General features: G+C 44.7%; 1 protein-coding gene across 24 annotated transcripts in view; it reads left to right on the top strand.

Moving 5' to 3' along the window:
• Limch1 (LIM and calponin homology domains 1) overlaps positions 1 to 16310 on the top strand; it is a 313519-nt gene that overhangs the window by 278665 nt on the left and 18544 nt on the right. For 6 of the 24 annotated variants that reach the window (XM_060380695.1, XM_060380706.1, XM_060380701.1 and 3 more), the window contains 8 exons: positions 1486 to 1591; positions 5404 to 5444; positions 7354 to 7434; positions 10014 to 10106; positions 10956 to 11060; positions 12048 to 12172; positions 14780 to 14904; positions 15805 to 15928. In XM_060380695.1, coding sequence (XP_060236678.1) covers positions 1486 to 1591; positions 5404 to 5444; positions 7354 to 7434; positions 10014 to 10106; positions 10956 to 11060; positions 12048 to 12172; positions 14780 to 14904; positions 15805 to 15928 — 800 coding nt within the window. Of the gene's footprint in view, positions 1 to 1485; positions 1592 to 4658; positions 4734 to 5403; positions 5445 to 7353; positions 7435 to 10013; positions 10107 to 10955; positions 11061 to 12047; positions 12173 to 14779; positions 14905 to 15804; positions 15929 to 16310 lie in introns of all 24 variants that reach the window. The other 18 variants (XM_060380702.1, XM_060380699.1, XM_060380688.1 and 15 more) reach the window with 8 other exon arrangements.

The raw sequence follows: 16310 nt of genomic DNA on the forward strand, positions 1-16310 counted from the left end.
ACACACACACACACAAACACAAACACACCTACTGTTATCTCTTTTCCATGACCAAGGCAACTTATAAAAGAAAGCATTTAATCAGGGGCTGGCCTACAGTTTCAGAGAAGAGTCCATGGTCATTATGGCAGGAAGTGGCAGCAAGCAGGCAGGCATCGTTCTGGAGCAGGAGCTGAGAGCTTACGTCTGACTTGCAAGCAAGAAGCCGAGACAGACAGACAGACAGACAGACAGACAGACAGACAGACAGAGAAACTGGCCCTGGTGTGGGCCTTTGAAACCTCAAAGCCCACCCCAAATGACACAGCACCTCCGCTAAGACCTCCTAATCCTTCTCAAAACCATTCCATGGTTTTGAATGTTTGAGCCTATAGGAGCCATTCCTGTTCAGATTACAGCTATATACACAGAGAGAAAGAGAAACATGGACATTTGCATTATAAATATCAAATACCATACCATAGAATATACAAACACATTTGTTAAATATACAAAGAAATAGAATGAGAAAGGGGCAGGTAACTGACACATGCCGTTCTGTATCAGTAATACTTTCGGCATTACAACTTTCATTTCATCTTAAAGACACTTGATTTTATTTAAATGTAAACATATTGTAGAATCCTGTTAAATTTAGGCTTTAGCTAGCTGTGTGTAAACTTGCTGCTTTGTTTCTTAGGCCGACATCTTACTAAATAGTCTCTTTCCATTGCATGCCTACTTCTTAGCAATGATGTTGTCTGGTACCCCTGGGTAGCAAGAATTATTATGATACAGTGGGCTCTTATTAAATGTAATTCGTACCTAGAGTCTTATTTATGGTAAATGGGTTTGTTTTAAAATGCCAAATCCAAGGACACCGCTGTGGTGGCATTGTTTGATACTGGCTATTTTTAGAAGTATCTCCTTGTCAACAGGCAAAGAATATTGTGTGTTGCATAACTTTGTGGAGTGGTGGTGTACTGTTAGAATAATGTCCTTTGAGAGAGGCACTGCCTTACAGAAGCAGTGGTTTTAAGCATCTTTTGTGGAATAGTCCATTTTCTGACAAGTTGAGCAGAATGTGAATACCGAGAATTGAAGCCTAGAGTGGTGGAGCATGCTTTTGATCTCAGCACTCAGGAGGCAGTACCGGGTAGATAGTTCAGGGCTAGTCTGATATACCTAACAAGGTATAGCCAGGCCTACATAGTAAAACCATGGCCAAAAACAGAAAAAAGAAAGAGGAAGGAAGGAAGGGAGGGAGGGAAGGCTCCAAATGCCTTCTGAGGTTGAAGAAAGGTATCACCACATTAATTTCTAAGAAAAATCAACCACTCTGTTGATTCAAAAAAAAGTGTGAAAACTCATTAGGGAAGCAAAACAAAATTCTATTGTAAGATTAAATATTTAAGCGTACTGATTGTTTAAATACTGCTGTTGTAAGCTCCGTGGGTTAATTGATGGACAGTCTTCCTAATGTTTATGTCTGTTGCTGTTGCACAGGTGGCAAAGCCAAAATCCCCAGAACCTGAAGCAACCTTGACGTTTCCGTTTCTTGACAAAATGCCAGAAACCAACCAACTGCATTTGCCAAATCTCAGTTCTCAAGGTAAGGTGGGGGAAAGGCATTATCTCAGATCTTCAGAGCCTGCTGGGCTCCCTGTGGTAAAACACTCTTCTTGTGGAAAGCTGGTTGCATCCTTGAGGTGATGTTCCTTTAGCTGTCCCCAGGGTCTGAATTACGAATTTCAGACTGGGAAGCTGAGATGCATTCTTTTGTTTGACCGCAGGAACTCCAGCCACTAAGTCTACCTGGTCAGCCAGGCATTATGGGTAAAACAGGGTTTAAATACGCGTTGAGACCTTCTTCAAACTTGTTTTGTCTTGGCTACAAAGTATGACAAGATAATTAAAAATGATAGCTCAACTCATTTTTATTATATAAACTTGGTTTTTGTTCTATAGTAAGTCTGGGGTGCACATATGATTACCACGCTTACTCAGCCAAAATTTTACTCTTTCAAAAAATTATTCATAATAAGAACATTTGATATTTTCAAAAATGAAAAATAAAATACATGGAACATTTAAAGATCCATCTTTAGTATGTATGTGATTATGTACATACACTAAGGATATGTTTTAATATGTTTAAGATGTAACATAACTTGGGTTGTATGTTAATGTGTTTTTGTGTATTTGCCATATTTTAATGTTTGATATAATGTGAGTAAGGGCAGCTTCTAGAAATATGGGGGTTAAGCTTCTGTGAAAGTCTTCAGATATTGCTGGCTCCAACTTTGTGAACCGTAGATGGGTTATAAAGTCACCCCTTTATTCCTTAAGAACACAACTTTATGTCCTTTATCCTCATGGGAAACCCAAAAGCCCACACTATCACAAAGGACCCTTAGGGATGTGAACTGGGGAAGATGGCATTCCAAGGATCCTGCCATCCTTGGGATTATTCCTCAGAGTGGACAAACCAAAGCTGTGCCAATGCAAGTGCTCTGGACTGTAAAGAGTTAGTTTGGAAGGCAGGCCCAGAGGCTCTGAGTGCCTCTTGGTTGACATTTTTCCTTAGTGTATAAATCTGATCTGTCAGAGAGGATGATGTGGACTTTGTCATCATGGTTTATTATTATTTCTCTTTTAAAGCTATTTAGGGTCACCGGTTAGTACCATCTGAGTTGGTCTTCTTTAACTTTGGTTGATCGTTTTGGGGCTCCCCATACAAAACAAAGAGCGTCCGGTAGGAAACTAGGCAGTGATGTAAAAGCAAATGCAGCACTACCTCCAAAGCATTTAACCCCAAATTTTCAGTCCTGGAAAAAAAAGTAATGAAAATAAAATTTCACAACTAGGTTAACCAGTTGGCCATATTTAGACATTGTGATTGTGCTCCATTTCTAGCACTTTATAACTATGTAACTAAGAAATATAGTAAGCATAAATATGTAAGCCATATCAGTTAGTCTTGATATGAAGCACTCCATGAAGCACTCTGTTTTTAAGAAATTGCTATTGAATTAAGGAGCTTTACTTCATGTTTTATCCAAGGTGAATAACTTAAGAAATAAATTTTCATAGCACTGGCATGTTTTAAAGGTAATTCCTCCAGGGAGAACTGGATTTGGCAGGCACTTGTTCTGTTATGACATGTGGTTCGTGAACACTGATTTTAAGTGTGTGCGCTGGAGACAGAACACCTGGGTTCAAACCCTCGCCCATCGAGTTCGTCGATACATCATCTTCCTCTTTCAGTTTTCCCTAAGGTCTAACCACTGGTCAAGTAGAAATAATCACACACTGGTTTTTAAGAGATTTGGATTTAGTGATTGTAGAATGATAGCAATAAAGGTGGGAATATGGACCAAATGCTAGGCACAGATAATAAACTCTTCTTGCACACCCTCTCCCAAAGAAATGGCATGACAGTGGTGCGGCTTGAGCAGTAGTTCTCAAACAGGAGTGTGAGCCTGCAGGGCTGGTGCCCGATCCTCAGAGCCTGGCCCTGTAGATCTGGTCAGAGGCTCTAGCTGTACTCCCAGGAAGTCCACGTGTCCAGGTGATCCTGCTGTGGCAGCCCAGGAATCCCAACCTGAGAGCCATGACTTGAACAATTTATGTAAATGGGGCCTCAAAAACATTGCCCATGGATATGAAACAGACTGTCCTGCTTATTTAGACTGCAAAGTTCCTCCAATAAATGTAACCACTGAAGGAGTGCTGGTCTTTGGTTGGAGTGTGGCGAGGGAAGTCATGGGTTATGTCCCAGATAGAAGAAGTTGGTGCACACCTAAGTGAGTAGCATGGATTCCAGCATCTAGTCCAAAGGAACCAAAAGCCCGGGAGGCACACCTCATAAATCCCTTCTCCCCCTGCCAGAAGTTGGTGTCGCCCCAATTTCTTTGAAGTCATCTATTTATAGATGCTCATACAGATCTGTCAACCTGAGAAAGGTTCCACAGGTCCTCTCCCCCCCCCCCCACCAAACACACACGTGGGCAATAATACAGTCAGTCCTTCAACACTCTGAAACATTCATAAAATACTGTACGAGCTGGTTGATTCCCTTTATCTAGCTCTCTGGAAACAGGAAAGCTATGTCCAAGCTGGGTTTCCATAAATCATGGGCTCTAACCTGCAGTGTTCATTGCTCTGGGAATGGAAGTAGCAGAGCCCCGTGTGTAGGGTGCAAATACTTGCCAGGAGTTCTGTGTGCTTGGGGCATGACAGGCTGACACCGACGTGCACCTGTCTGTAGGTGTGAAATGAAGCAAGCCACCCTTCTCTCAGGTGTGCTGTGGATGACGTCACAGTCCCCACCACATCTCTGCTGCCTTTTATACTTTCCTAGAGTTGTCCCTGCATAGCAAACTGCTACGTCAGCTTGAACGTTAACCCTTAAGAAATACCCCTACTATTTACAGGCCCCAAAACTTCCACTCAGCAGCCACACAGCAGGACACAGGCTGGCCGGTTCTACCGCCCATTGCCCGTATCATCAGGTTTTGTGTGCATTCTGGTGAGATGTTTTACCTGTGAGGTCCAGAGGCATCCAGTTCCTGGGTCAACCACAACTGGCCCTTCTTTGACTTGCGGGCATGTGCTCTGCTCAGTTCTCACCCAGTTTCATGGATTTCTGTTTGTTCTATTTCTGCCATCTGATCTAGAGCTGCCTGGCAGTGCCAGTGTTCCGCTGAGAGTTCAGAACTCTTGGCGTCGGTGCCAGTTTTTCTCCCAGTCAGGTAAAGGACACACTGGGTAGCTGCATTTCTTTTCTGTAAGAATCCATGTTGGGGCAACCAATGGTGTCTGGAATTTGTCTTCACTTCTGATCTAAGATTTTGTTTTTTCTTTAGAGGGGGGACGTGTTTGTGACACACAGTTAGCAACGAGCTGGTTCTTTGGCATCGGTGCCTGTTGTGCTAACGTCGGGCGGAATTTCCCAGAACCTTGTATTGATTCTAAGATGCCAAAGAAATAACACTGTCCACACCGCCTGGCCCTTTCCCCCTTTCAAACTAAGGCCAGAAGCCACAAACGCGGTGCTCTTGTTAACTGTGTCTCGCTCTCTGTTCTTCCTGGATGCCATCTGGCCTCTTGGTTGTGGTACTTCTTCATGTCAGACGGTTGGGGGGTCCTACTCCCTCCTCCAGAATGCAAGGTGTACTAAGATCCAGCACTAATAGCTGCAGTGGTCCCTTCCTAGACCCTGGTACCTGGCGCTGCATGATTCGGTATGCGCTTTGTTCCTTTTGGTGATGGGCCCAACCTGCCACGGCTCTGCTTTACTGTGGCTCTCTAATGCTGCCGAAGTTAACACGGGAACTGCACTCGGCTGAGAGCATCAAAAGGCCGACACAGCCAGACGCTGCTCATGTCAACGCCTTCTTTTCTTTCTTTTCTTCTGCATAGCAGATTCTCCAAGCAGTGAAAAGTCCCCTGTGACCACACCTGTAAGTATTCCCTCTTAAAGAGCAAAGTCATGCACTTACACTGATTTTTAACTTATATCTGATTTTCTTAAAGAGCATTCAACCAAAGCTGAGATCCAAAACTTTTTATTTTGAAACAATTTAATGCTTCCCAGTAGATTTTAAAGGCATGGATTGTTATGTGCGGTAGTTATCCTGTCCCACCTGGAAACAAAATGCTTATTTCTTTCCTGTTGGCGTACTTTTTAAAAACTCTTCTATTACATTTCTTATAGCTCCTTTCCCTACTCCACCCTAATCCCTTCCAACACCCTAAAATCAGGTAGGAAAGAAAAAGGGTTAGTGGGAGAGGGGGTGCAGTTCTCTTAGCTGTTTCCTGCTGGTTAGGGTCGTCATTGGGTTGCTTGGAGCCAGTTCAATCCTGGCTTCAGGAGATCTCCAACTTCCTGTCTCATTGCATCAACAGCAACAGGAGCCAATGGGGCAAAGCAGCAGCAGCAGCCTGGTTCTTTCTCAGAGCTCCCCAACCCTCTCTGGGCTCTGGCATTTATTCTCTCTCCAGAGTCCTCAGATTTAACTGTCTGCAGCTGAAAAAGAGCTCCTCTCAGAGCCTGCAAGAGGCAAATAGTTTGCTGCTGTGGATTCTCTGAATCAGTCCCACACCCTATACCTGGGATTAAAGCAAAAACATGTTCATATCTACAACACTTTCCATCCCTGAGCCCACGTTTACTAGCCTGGGCTAGTATGTGTAACACTGGAGGTGATTTATAAATCCTCCCCATTTAATCTTCCTTGACTGTTCAGTGAGACTCAAATAGTGTTCTTTCAGGGCAGTTGTGAGCCTTAATTGAAATCATTATATAATTGCCACTATATAGTGCCTGATACAGGAATGACCCCTCCCTCTGCTGACCAGTCCCAGATGCTTCCCATAGCCGGTGTCACTCAGTATCTACAGGCGAATTTTCTCCCTTTGTGACCACGTAGAGTGGGCTAGCACTTGTCACATAGCCTTGAGAGCTCCAGCCACATTTCATAACTGGGAACCATATGTGAAGTTTCCGTCATGACCCAATGATGGTAATCCCGAGTCTCCTAGGAGCTAAGAACCCTAGAATGACTCCAAAGCTAGAGTCACCACATGATGCTGAAGAGAAGGATATAACCTGTTGGCTCCCATCTTAAACTACGTAGACAGCAAAGATGTCAAACTATTTGTGTGGTCCTGGGTGGGGATGGAGAGGAAAAGGCACTGCAAAAAGACATACTGCAAGAAGACTTCCTGCTTGTGGAAAGTGGAGCAAGTGAGAGAGTCCATGGATTCAGATGGAGAAGCTGTGTTCTTGTTTGTTCTCCAACTTGCTAAAACCTCCTCTGAAGGCTTTGTTTGTGCTCAGTTTTGGGTTTGAGTGTTTATTATGCTGCCCTTAGGGCTGGGGCTCCACTCATCTTGCTTTCGGGTGATGCTGACCACTTTGGGGAAAGCTGCCGTGGAAAGCAATAGTGGTATAAAGGGTCCGTTTCAGGTGTAGCAGACTCTGGTTCTTAGATGATGCTTTCGTCCCTATTCGTAAGCATGCACAGTGAGCATCTTGCTCAGGAACATGGAGTCTTTTAAGACATCCTTCTGGGAGAAATGGAGCAAAGCCTTCTTGTTCCCACAGTTAATCCCTACGAGTTTCCATTATCCATAGAAGGCATGGCGGCATAGAACCAACCTGGCATTTTGGAATCGGAGTAAAAAGGGATTAAGTTTGGGAAATGGTTTCTGCCACCAAAGAGGGCATTTAGATATCTCAAGATTTATTTCTATGTCCCTTGGGTGGTACCATGTGGGGGGCTAATTGTCTTCTCTTGCCCTGGCCAATCCTTGAGGACCTGCCTCAGTTCTGATCACGGGGTTTCTTTGTTTGTTTTTCCTGAGCAGTTTAAGTTCTGGGCATGGGACCCAGAAGAGGAGCGCAGGCGACAGGAGAAATGGCAGCAGGAGCAAGAGCGTCTGCTCCAGGTAGGACCCGCCTGCTCATCTCCCTGTGTTCTGAAACTGTGAGCTCTTAACATCTGTTGCATCAAATAAATTTTTTAGCACAGAAAACATGGAGTTCAGTTCTTTTCAGAAACCCGAGTCTATCAATGCTTTGTGCACAGGCTACGGAGTCTTGGACCTGATTCTTCCTGCCATCAGATCCAGGGATAAGAAGGAGTTGGGGAGAATCACTCACATTAATACTAAAAAAAAAAAAAAAAAACAAAAACAAAAAACAAACAAACAAAAAAAACTCTAAGCAGTGATTAAGAGTCATTTTACCTGTATTCATTACCTCCTTAGCCACCAATTTCCGGTTCAAGAAGCAGTGAGGTTGAATTACCCAAACGTTAGCTACTCAATAGCAATTGGGTAGACTAAAATTTGACATTATTCTAATTCCTCCAGTGGAATATCATCCCATTTCTCATTAGCAGTGAAAGCTGCTAATGATCAATTCTAGGAATATTCCGAGAAAAAAGTAACATGCTTCCATTTGCTTTATGCCCAAAGTGTCCTGGTGACCTTTGAAACTGACCTATTTGTGCCCTTGGGGTGTGCCAGAAACACACTAGAACAGCCAATTCTTCGTCGAAGCAGTGAAGGCTCACAGAGATTGGACTTACTGCCTGATGTCACATAGCTGATGGGTGCCGATTAAGTTTGGACCCAAACCTAAGCCTTTACAACCCTAAAACCCATTTTGTCCTAATCCGTTTGCCCTGATTCCCATGGGTAAGGACGTGGGCTCTGTGGGAAAGTCAACTGCTTGGATTTAGCTCTGCAGTCTAGCTTGGTACCTTTGAAAACTGCAGAGGCGTAGGCCTTGATTGCCGAAACGATAACAAGAGCCCCTGAACTCCCATTCTGAATGTTTGAGGTGAGTGAGGGGCTCATTGATTTGCTTTTGGAATTGCCTTCTGTCTCTTATTTGTTTCTGAGACTTGCTAGGTAACCGTGGGTGGTCTGGAATTTACAGAGACCCTCCTGTCTCTCTCCTGAGTGCTGGGATTACAGGCATGCACCGCCACGCCCAGCTCCTGCAATAAGCGGTTCTGATCATAAGTTTTGATATGTATCCACAGAGCCCACTGTGGGTTGGCCAGCAGTGCCTCTACTAACATTAACACGGACACCAGTCTACAGATGTCCCCATGGAAGCCTTTGCACCTAAGTCATGATATGACAGTTGCTGTCTGGGGACATCTCAACACTTTTCCCCTCCAGGGAGGTTCACAGTGCTGTCTTAGCACCACACCGAGGACAGAATCCAGCCTAAGTGTTGAAGCATGTGTGCACAAACCCATGTCTCCTTTGCTGGTACCAGGAGAATACCAATTCTGCAGATTGCCGTGGGATCACTTCTCATTTCAAACACTGATTTTAATCTTTACATCATCTCTTTTTTTTCTTCTGATTAGTGGTCAGGGACTCCCTGGATATTTTTTTTTATGCTATTCTTATTCCAAGTATTTCATTTTCTCTCAGGAGTGGTGACGAGTATTGCATCATTTCTGAACACAAGGTTGCAAGTTCTCACATCAAAGCATTGTAATGGGCTCTCCTAAGTCCAAGATCTCATCTCATTGCCATGGAGGTAGCTGAGTACTTATGCCACTCAGCTGATGGTTGTCTTGAGCTCTTTGGGTGTCTCTGCCCTGACTTTCTTATAAACCTGGCAGGTTTTTATACTTTACTAAACTTCATTGGCAGCAGTGTTAGTTGGTTTTGGTTGGTTGGTTGGTTGATTACTCTTTGCAGGGATGAGGTTCAATCCCAGTTCATGGCACATGCGAGACAGTTATGTCCCCAGCCCAGCAATATATTTCTACCAGTGAAATAGCAAAACTCACATCTGAAAGTCTCAGATGAGGCAAACTAGCCATGTCGCCTATCCAAGCTGAGGTGTGGGACCACCCAAGCTGAGGGAGATTTTTTTTTTCATCTTTCACAAATGTCTCTATCTCTGAAAAGAAACCCTGTAAAACACAACAGCAGAAATGTGGCTCCCTGTGGGATTTTAAATGTGTCTATATTAGTTACTTTGTTATTCCTGTGATTAAAAAATACCTCAACAAAGAGCAAGTTGGGGAAGAGGTTTTATTTTGGCGTACAGTTCCAGAGAGGCCGCAGTCCACTGTGGTAGGGAAAGGCACAGCAAGCAGGCGCTGGAGGCCCGCCTGGCAGTCAAGAGGCAAAGTGGTCACATTTCATTCACACACAGGAAGCAGCGAGAACAGGAAGTGAAGAAGGGCTCTGAGACCTCGGGGCCCAGCCCCTGGGATAGACTTCCTCTAGCAAAGTTCCACCTCCTGAAGGTTCCACTAACGGGAACCGAATGTCCAGACACATGAGTCAGCAGGGGACAGTCCTCATTTAAACCGCCGCTTGAACCCAACCTGCAGGCATGATCCAGAACGGTATTTCTCTCTTATGGTATGCACACATTACACTTCAAATGCTCACTCACGGCGAACAGCTTGCAGCATGTTGTGCACGCTGCTTTAGGAGAGGAAAATAAAAAAAAAAATCCAAAATGATCTTTGGACATCCCGTAACAGGAGAGGTATCAGAAGGAGCAAGATAAGCTGAAAGAAGAGTGGGAAAAGGCCCAAAAGGAGGTGGAGGAAGAAGAGCGCAGATACTACGAGGAGGTAGGAAATTCCCAGGGAGAGTGCGACTCTGTCGGCACCATCCCCCGAAGTCTGTCACATCTGTGTCCCGCAGCGCATGCGTGCCTGCGGTCCTGTCTGACTCTCCCAGCCGTCCCAGCAGTCTCTTGAAGAGAATCACATCAGATGGGTTCTAGCAGACCACAGGAACCCTGCTACTGTGTGGGCTATGGGGAGAATGGGTTGAACCGTGCTCAGGGAGCCACTGTGGTCGTGGTTCTCCAGTTTCTGATTCTTGATCCACCTTAGATAACATTTAAAACAGCAGCGTGTCTATTTGTGTCTGTGCTTGCTTGTAGCCAGGGCGTTTGGTGGTAATGAGTTAGTTGTGTAGGGCAGTGCTGGCATTGAAGCTAAATACATCCTACCTACTGACTACACTTACTATACCGCGCTAAAGGGATTTGTGGAGGACAGTTGCATCCTGTTTAATGTTTTGAACGACAAACAGGCCACAGCACAGAAATTGGAGGTGGGCATCTAAGGTGTTTTATCTAGTTGTTGTGCTCAATCTTGTTGGAAACTTTACCTTCAACAGTAACCTGTTAACCGATCAGCTCTGCAGTGGTGTTCCTTAACTGTGTTTTCCTCTAACACTGATTAAACTCTGTAAACTCAGTACAAAGTTCTAAACCACTCCCCACTTGGTGTCATCTGTTTTCTGTGCTCTGGAAAATAAGATTTCTTTAATGCCCTGCTTTATTTGTTTATGTTCTGGCGATTTTTTTTTCCTATAGCTCCTTAATGTATTTTTTTCTCTTGACAGATTTTTAAAAAAAAAAAAAAAAAATTTTTTTTTCTTCGTTTCATTCTCTCCTGTCTTTGCCTTAGGAGCGTAAGATAATTGAGGACACTGTGGTTCCGTTCACTATTTCCTCAAGTTCTGCAGATCAGCTGTCTACTTCCTCATCTGCAACTGAAGGCAGCGGGGCAACGGTAAGACCACTGATGAAAACCAATTTTTGGCATCAATAACTTAAGCCACGTTTCCCCAGCACACTTAGAGTCTTAGAACCAGGACAGGCTATTCATCCAAAGCCACATTAGCTCCTCCGTGGCCATGGCATCCAGCATGCTGTCCCTGCTATCACCAAACCCTAAGCTTCTCCCTGCAGAGTAATAGTCACTGCCCTGGATGGCTCATCCAGTCGTGAACCCATGCACTGGAACCTTCTTTCTGCCCAACTCAAGGACCGCGCTCTCTTTCCGGAGCCACGCGCCCCTCCCCGCCATGCCATGCATTCCTCTGTGTTATTTCGCAGCAGCCCATCGTGCAGCTGCTCAAAACTAGCTTCTTACACCAAAAATTCCACACAAGTTTGACGTGTCCTGGAGGGTGGAGAGAGCCTTTAGAGGTTGGTTGGCCACTCATCCCCCAGGGAAGGTGATGGAGGGACCCGCTAGATAGAAACATGACCAGACCCGCAAAGTAAAATAACCCCTGGATAACAGAGGCCGTTTGTCCTCAGGTGAGCAAGCAGTCCCAGGGCTTCGTTTGTTTTGTTTGGAAAGGGGCTTCCCCAGCCCATCGCTTTAGTGATCATTTTTAGAAAGATCGTGATAGCGCATTTATTCTGAGTAATTTTGAGATCTATTAGTTTAGAAGACTGTTCTTCGAATTGCGGGAAGTGGGATTAACAAAACAGGGTTGGGGCAGAGGAAGACAGACAGGGTGGCTATGATCAGAGCACACTGTAAGCAAGCCCACGGGGAATCTCATTCACTTGTATAGAAGGTACATATTAATAATTTCTTTAAAATTTAGAGCAAAAAAAAGTAAATGAAAACTTTCACTATTCAAAGAAAGGAAAGGGGGTAGGAGGTAGGTTTTAGATATTCCATGGTCAAATCTAATCGTCATAAATGTCGAGTGTGTCTAAAACGTATGTTCAAAATGATCCCAATTTTTTTTTTTTCCATCAGAATAAGATGGACTTGGAAAACTGTCCGGACAAGGAAGAAGAGAGAAGACAGAAGACTCCTTCCCAGGAGAATGACAGTGGCCCCTTGCTCAAGGCTAGGGAGAGTGGTCTGCTAGAGGAGGGCAGGTACTGGTTCTTCCCTGCTGTCCATGAGAATTCTCAAAGCTGGGCTCTGCCATTCGCTCCCAGGAAGGCGGCCCCACTGCTTGAAAATAATCACTCCAACAAGGCGTTCCATGCTGTTTAAACATGCTGTATCGGCTCTGAACTCAGTATCCTTGTACTCTTCAATCTATACAGTCTTATTTTTAAATAGGCGAGGCCAGGTGCGGTGACAGGAGAGGCAAAGGGGTGATAAATTTGAGGTCAGCTTTGGGTACATAGTGAAAGCATATCTCAAAAAAAAAAATTTAATTTTAAGAGGCAGAGAGATGGGTCAGAGGATCGAGGCACTTGCCTTTCAGGTCTCCAACCCGAGTTCAATCCCCAGAAACCACGTAAAAGAAGGAGAGACCAACTCCACAGAGCCATCCTCTGCCCTGTGCAAGGGTGTTGTGATGTGTGTGCACATCTTGAACATACAATGCACATAATCAAGTTCAAATGTTTTAATAATAATGTAAAGTAATTTGATTAGGGAGACATGTTTTAAACAAGGGAAGTAGTATACATCACCAAAGAGGCTTGTTGTCAACTCAAAACCTAAAGCTTTCAGTGTCTTGAAACAGAGGATGTATCCTATGAGAAAGAAGTTGAAGCGAGGTCCTGAGGCTTCCCTGTGGTTCCACTGTGAACTTGGCTGCTGGTGTCCTCGCTGATATGAGCTCCTTTGCTCTGAGTTATAATATGAAGAATAACCAATCTGTCCGAACAGTTGTGGGTAATCACTTCACATGTGGACTGTAGGGTGTCCCATGGAAGATCCAAAAATGAATCCGGAAACGCCAGAGCACACAGAACACTTCAGACTAGAGTAGCAGACTTGGGGCTACAGGCTATCAGAGCCACCCATGCCTCATCTGGAGGAAATCTACAGGAATCCCAGAAAGCTGGCAGCTGTCTGCAACCAGCATCCTCCTTAAGAAACATGCTTGCTCTGGATGTGAGGTCCCAGAGGGTATCAGCAAGCACGCATGCCCCTCTAACACATTTACACCATTCCACTGGGACCCGAAGAGGAGAAAGGCTATCTAGATGTCATAGACTGGTGGAGGAGATGGGCTGGCTGAGAGCAGAGTTCTGGTGAGGATTTGTACTGCCAGCATCAGACATTGAGCACCAAGATGGACAGGGTCACTGGTGCAAATGCTGATTTTATTTCCTCTGATGAGGGGATGCAATGACAGCCATATCCAAGCATTACAAATACATGGCTTGGCCTGACCCCAGAGCATTTCTGTCTGTCTAACCCTAGCCCTAGGCCTGAAAGCTTCTAGCCTCCATACAATCTAATCTTCTGCAAGCCCAGACCTTGAAGGCTTCATCTTCTGGCCTCCACCTGCTAACCTAGGTCTAGAATGTTTTCAGCCTCCAAGACTTACTCACCCTTTCTAGTTCTTTCTGAACTCTGGAACTGGGTCAACTCAGCTGTTCTGGCTCAAAACTCCAACACAAGCTGACTGATTCAAAGTGGCTTCTCTCAGATTCTCCTGGGTTGCTTTGCTTCTGAACTCCGCGAACTGAACTGCCCCAAACTGCCTGTACTAAACCCAATTCTGCTGTGTCCTGTCTTCGCTCTGAACTCCCCACTGTACCCTACCCTACCGTGTTGTCTTCTCTACTCTCTCTCTCTCTACCCCACTCTACTCTCTCAACTCTACCACACCCTGAAGTAGCTCCTCTTTCCTGTCTGTTCTTGTGAGAGTTGGGCATATCCTATCTCTGACTCTGCCAGGTCTTTCTTTGATTTATTCCTGCCGTCCCTCAGTCTGAGGCCACCTTCAAATATGCTTCCTTCTACAAACTAACCCTCCCTACATTGTTTGGGATAGAAGGTATGTACTGTGGGTGTGAATGTGGATTTAAATCCCTCTGTACTCCTAATCTGTTTCCAGGTAACACTGCTTCAAAGTCTAGGAAGTGAGAACGTTCAGGAAGATTTGAAGGATCCCTAAATGCATTTTTGCCAGTTCTTTAGACAGGCATCACCTGTGAATTTGCTATTTGCTTTCTCCAGGCTGGTCCCTTTGCCACAAGAAACTCTCCTTTTCTCTTCTCAAATCTCTTTCTTTGCACACAGAAGCCACTGAAAGGCTGGGGAATTTAACCACCAGTGCAGAGATCCCAAGTGGCCCCAGTGATTCATTATTTATGTATTCATTTATTTTGAGATAATATATTGCTATGCATCCCAGGCTGGCCTTGAACTTCTGCCTCTGCCTCCTGAGTGCCAGAATTACAGATGTGCATCATTATGACTGGCTTCCAAGTGATGCCTGTAATAACTGCTCTCTTATGAAAATCTGGGAGCTTTGGGCCAACTCCCTAGAGGTGATTAGTATGAAGAGCCTGGTGGGCAGGGAAGACCTCAGAAATGATTATTTCTTGAATTTCTTGTTAAATTGCTGGGCACTAAAAATGCACAGTATTTTGTAATAGTTTTGGATCTAGGTTAAAATAAAAAGAATAAGCAGTCTATTTTTTTTTCTTAGATTTTTAACTGCTAGCTCCAGTTGTTTTATCTCTGCTCTGAAGTAAGTTTTTTTGTTTTGTTTTGTTTTTTCTTTTGTTTAGCAGCCTAACTCAAGGGCCCTCAGCTGACTCTGAAAACTCCGTGGCAAAAGGAATCCATCAGGAGCAGCAGCTGGGGACAGAGGCTGAGGCCCCACACTGTGGAACAAACGCACAGCTAGCTCAGGGTAAGAACGAAGAGACAAATCCCAGTGTTTAGGTCCCTGCAAACCCCTCCCCTTGTCCAGAACTGACTCTGCTGCCTGCGCTTTTCTCTCCAAGGGCCTCTGACCTTTAGCTTCTGTTAAATATATAAAACATAAGCTCCCACCGTGAGACCAGTCTCTGCACAGTGTCATCCAGGTCTGGGTGAGCAGGCGTTAGCATTTTAAAAAATAAAAACTTGTGGCTGGCAAGGTGACTCAGTAAGTAAAGTGCTTGCCACTAAGCCCAGTGACATGAGTTCAAGCCTTAAGACTCTTGTTGTGGAAAGAGAGAATCAGCTCCTAAAAGTTGTCCTTTGTTATACATACACACACAAACCTGTGGCATGTGCTCCTTCCCCACAAAATAAATAAAAGTAACTTCATTTTAATTTAAAGGGAGAGGCTAGAGAGATGGTTGAGTGGTTAAGAGCAGTGACTGCCCTCTCAGAGGACCCAGCTTCAATTCCCAGCACTTACATGACAGACAGCTCACAACTGTCGGTAACTCCAGATCCAGGGAGGATATGACGCCCTCTTGTGGCCTGCATGGGTACTGCATGCATACGAGTCAGATCTACATGTGACTCATAATAAATAAAAATAAATAAAATAAAATTTTTTTTTCAATCAAAAGGAGACTTTACAAGAAACCTTTAAGTTATCATAAACCATGCACCCCTCAAATTTCCCAGTTCCCCCATTGAACATAATCCCTCCTCGCCCCCGGAATGCTCTTGAAGATCTGACTTCCCGGCCAGATTGAGATACTTGCGCGACCCAGCACACACAGAATTACTGTGAGGACCAGCAGGCATCAGCGCTTTAAAGGAAGGCATCGAAGTGACTTTTCTGAACACGTTTATGTTCCTTTCTTGGTCTCAGATCCACCTCAGAATCAACAGATGCTAAACCCGTCAACAAACATGTCGGAAGATGTGAAGCCCAAGACCCTGGCCCTGGACAAAAGCGTTAACCATCAGATTGAGTCTCCAGGGGAAAGGCAGAAGTGAGTAGACAAACAAGATGGGGTTTGGGGACTCCTTTTTTTTTTAAAAAAAAAAAGGAAATGGATTGACTTAGACAGGGGAGAAGTGTAAGATAAGACACTGTCTGTCAGCAGCGTTCTTGTGCTTTGTCTCCATTTAATTATTTTGAAGCGCTACGATGGGAACTTAAAGAATTTAGACTACTCCTCTCGGTGGGCCCTCCCAATGATACGAGTTGCTCATCCCAGTTTACAGATGAAGAGGTCAGCGAAGGGTGTGTGTCTTTCCCACGGATCTTGGCTGGGTCACGTGTTAGAGGACCACAGTTAAGCCATGCAGTCACACTTTCCAAATCCTGGCGTGCCTTATCGCCTCATCCAGTCATTCCGCCGGGATTCCTGA

The sequence above is a fragment of the Meriones unguiculatus genome, chromosome 3 (assembly GCF_030254825.1).
Source record: "Meriones unguiculatus strain TT.TT164.6M chromosome 3, Bangor_MerUng_6.1, whole genome shotgun sequence".
Lineage (NCBI taxonomy): Eukaryota > Metazoa > Chordata > Mammalia > Rodentia > Muridae > Meriones > Meriones unguiculatus.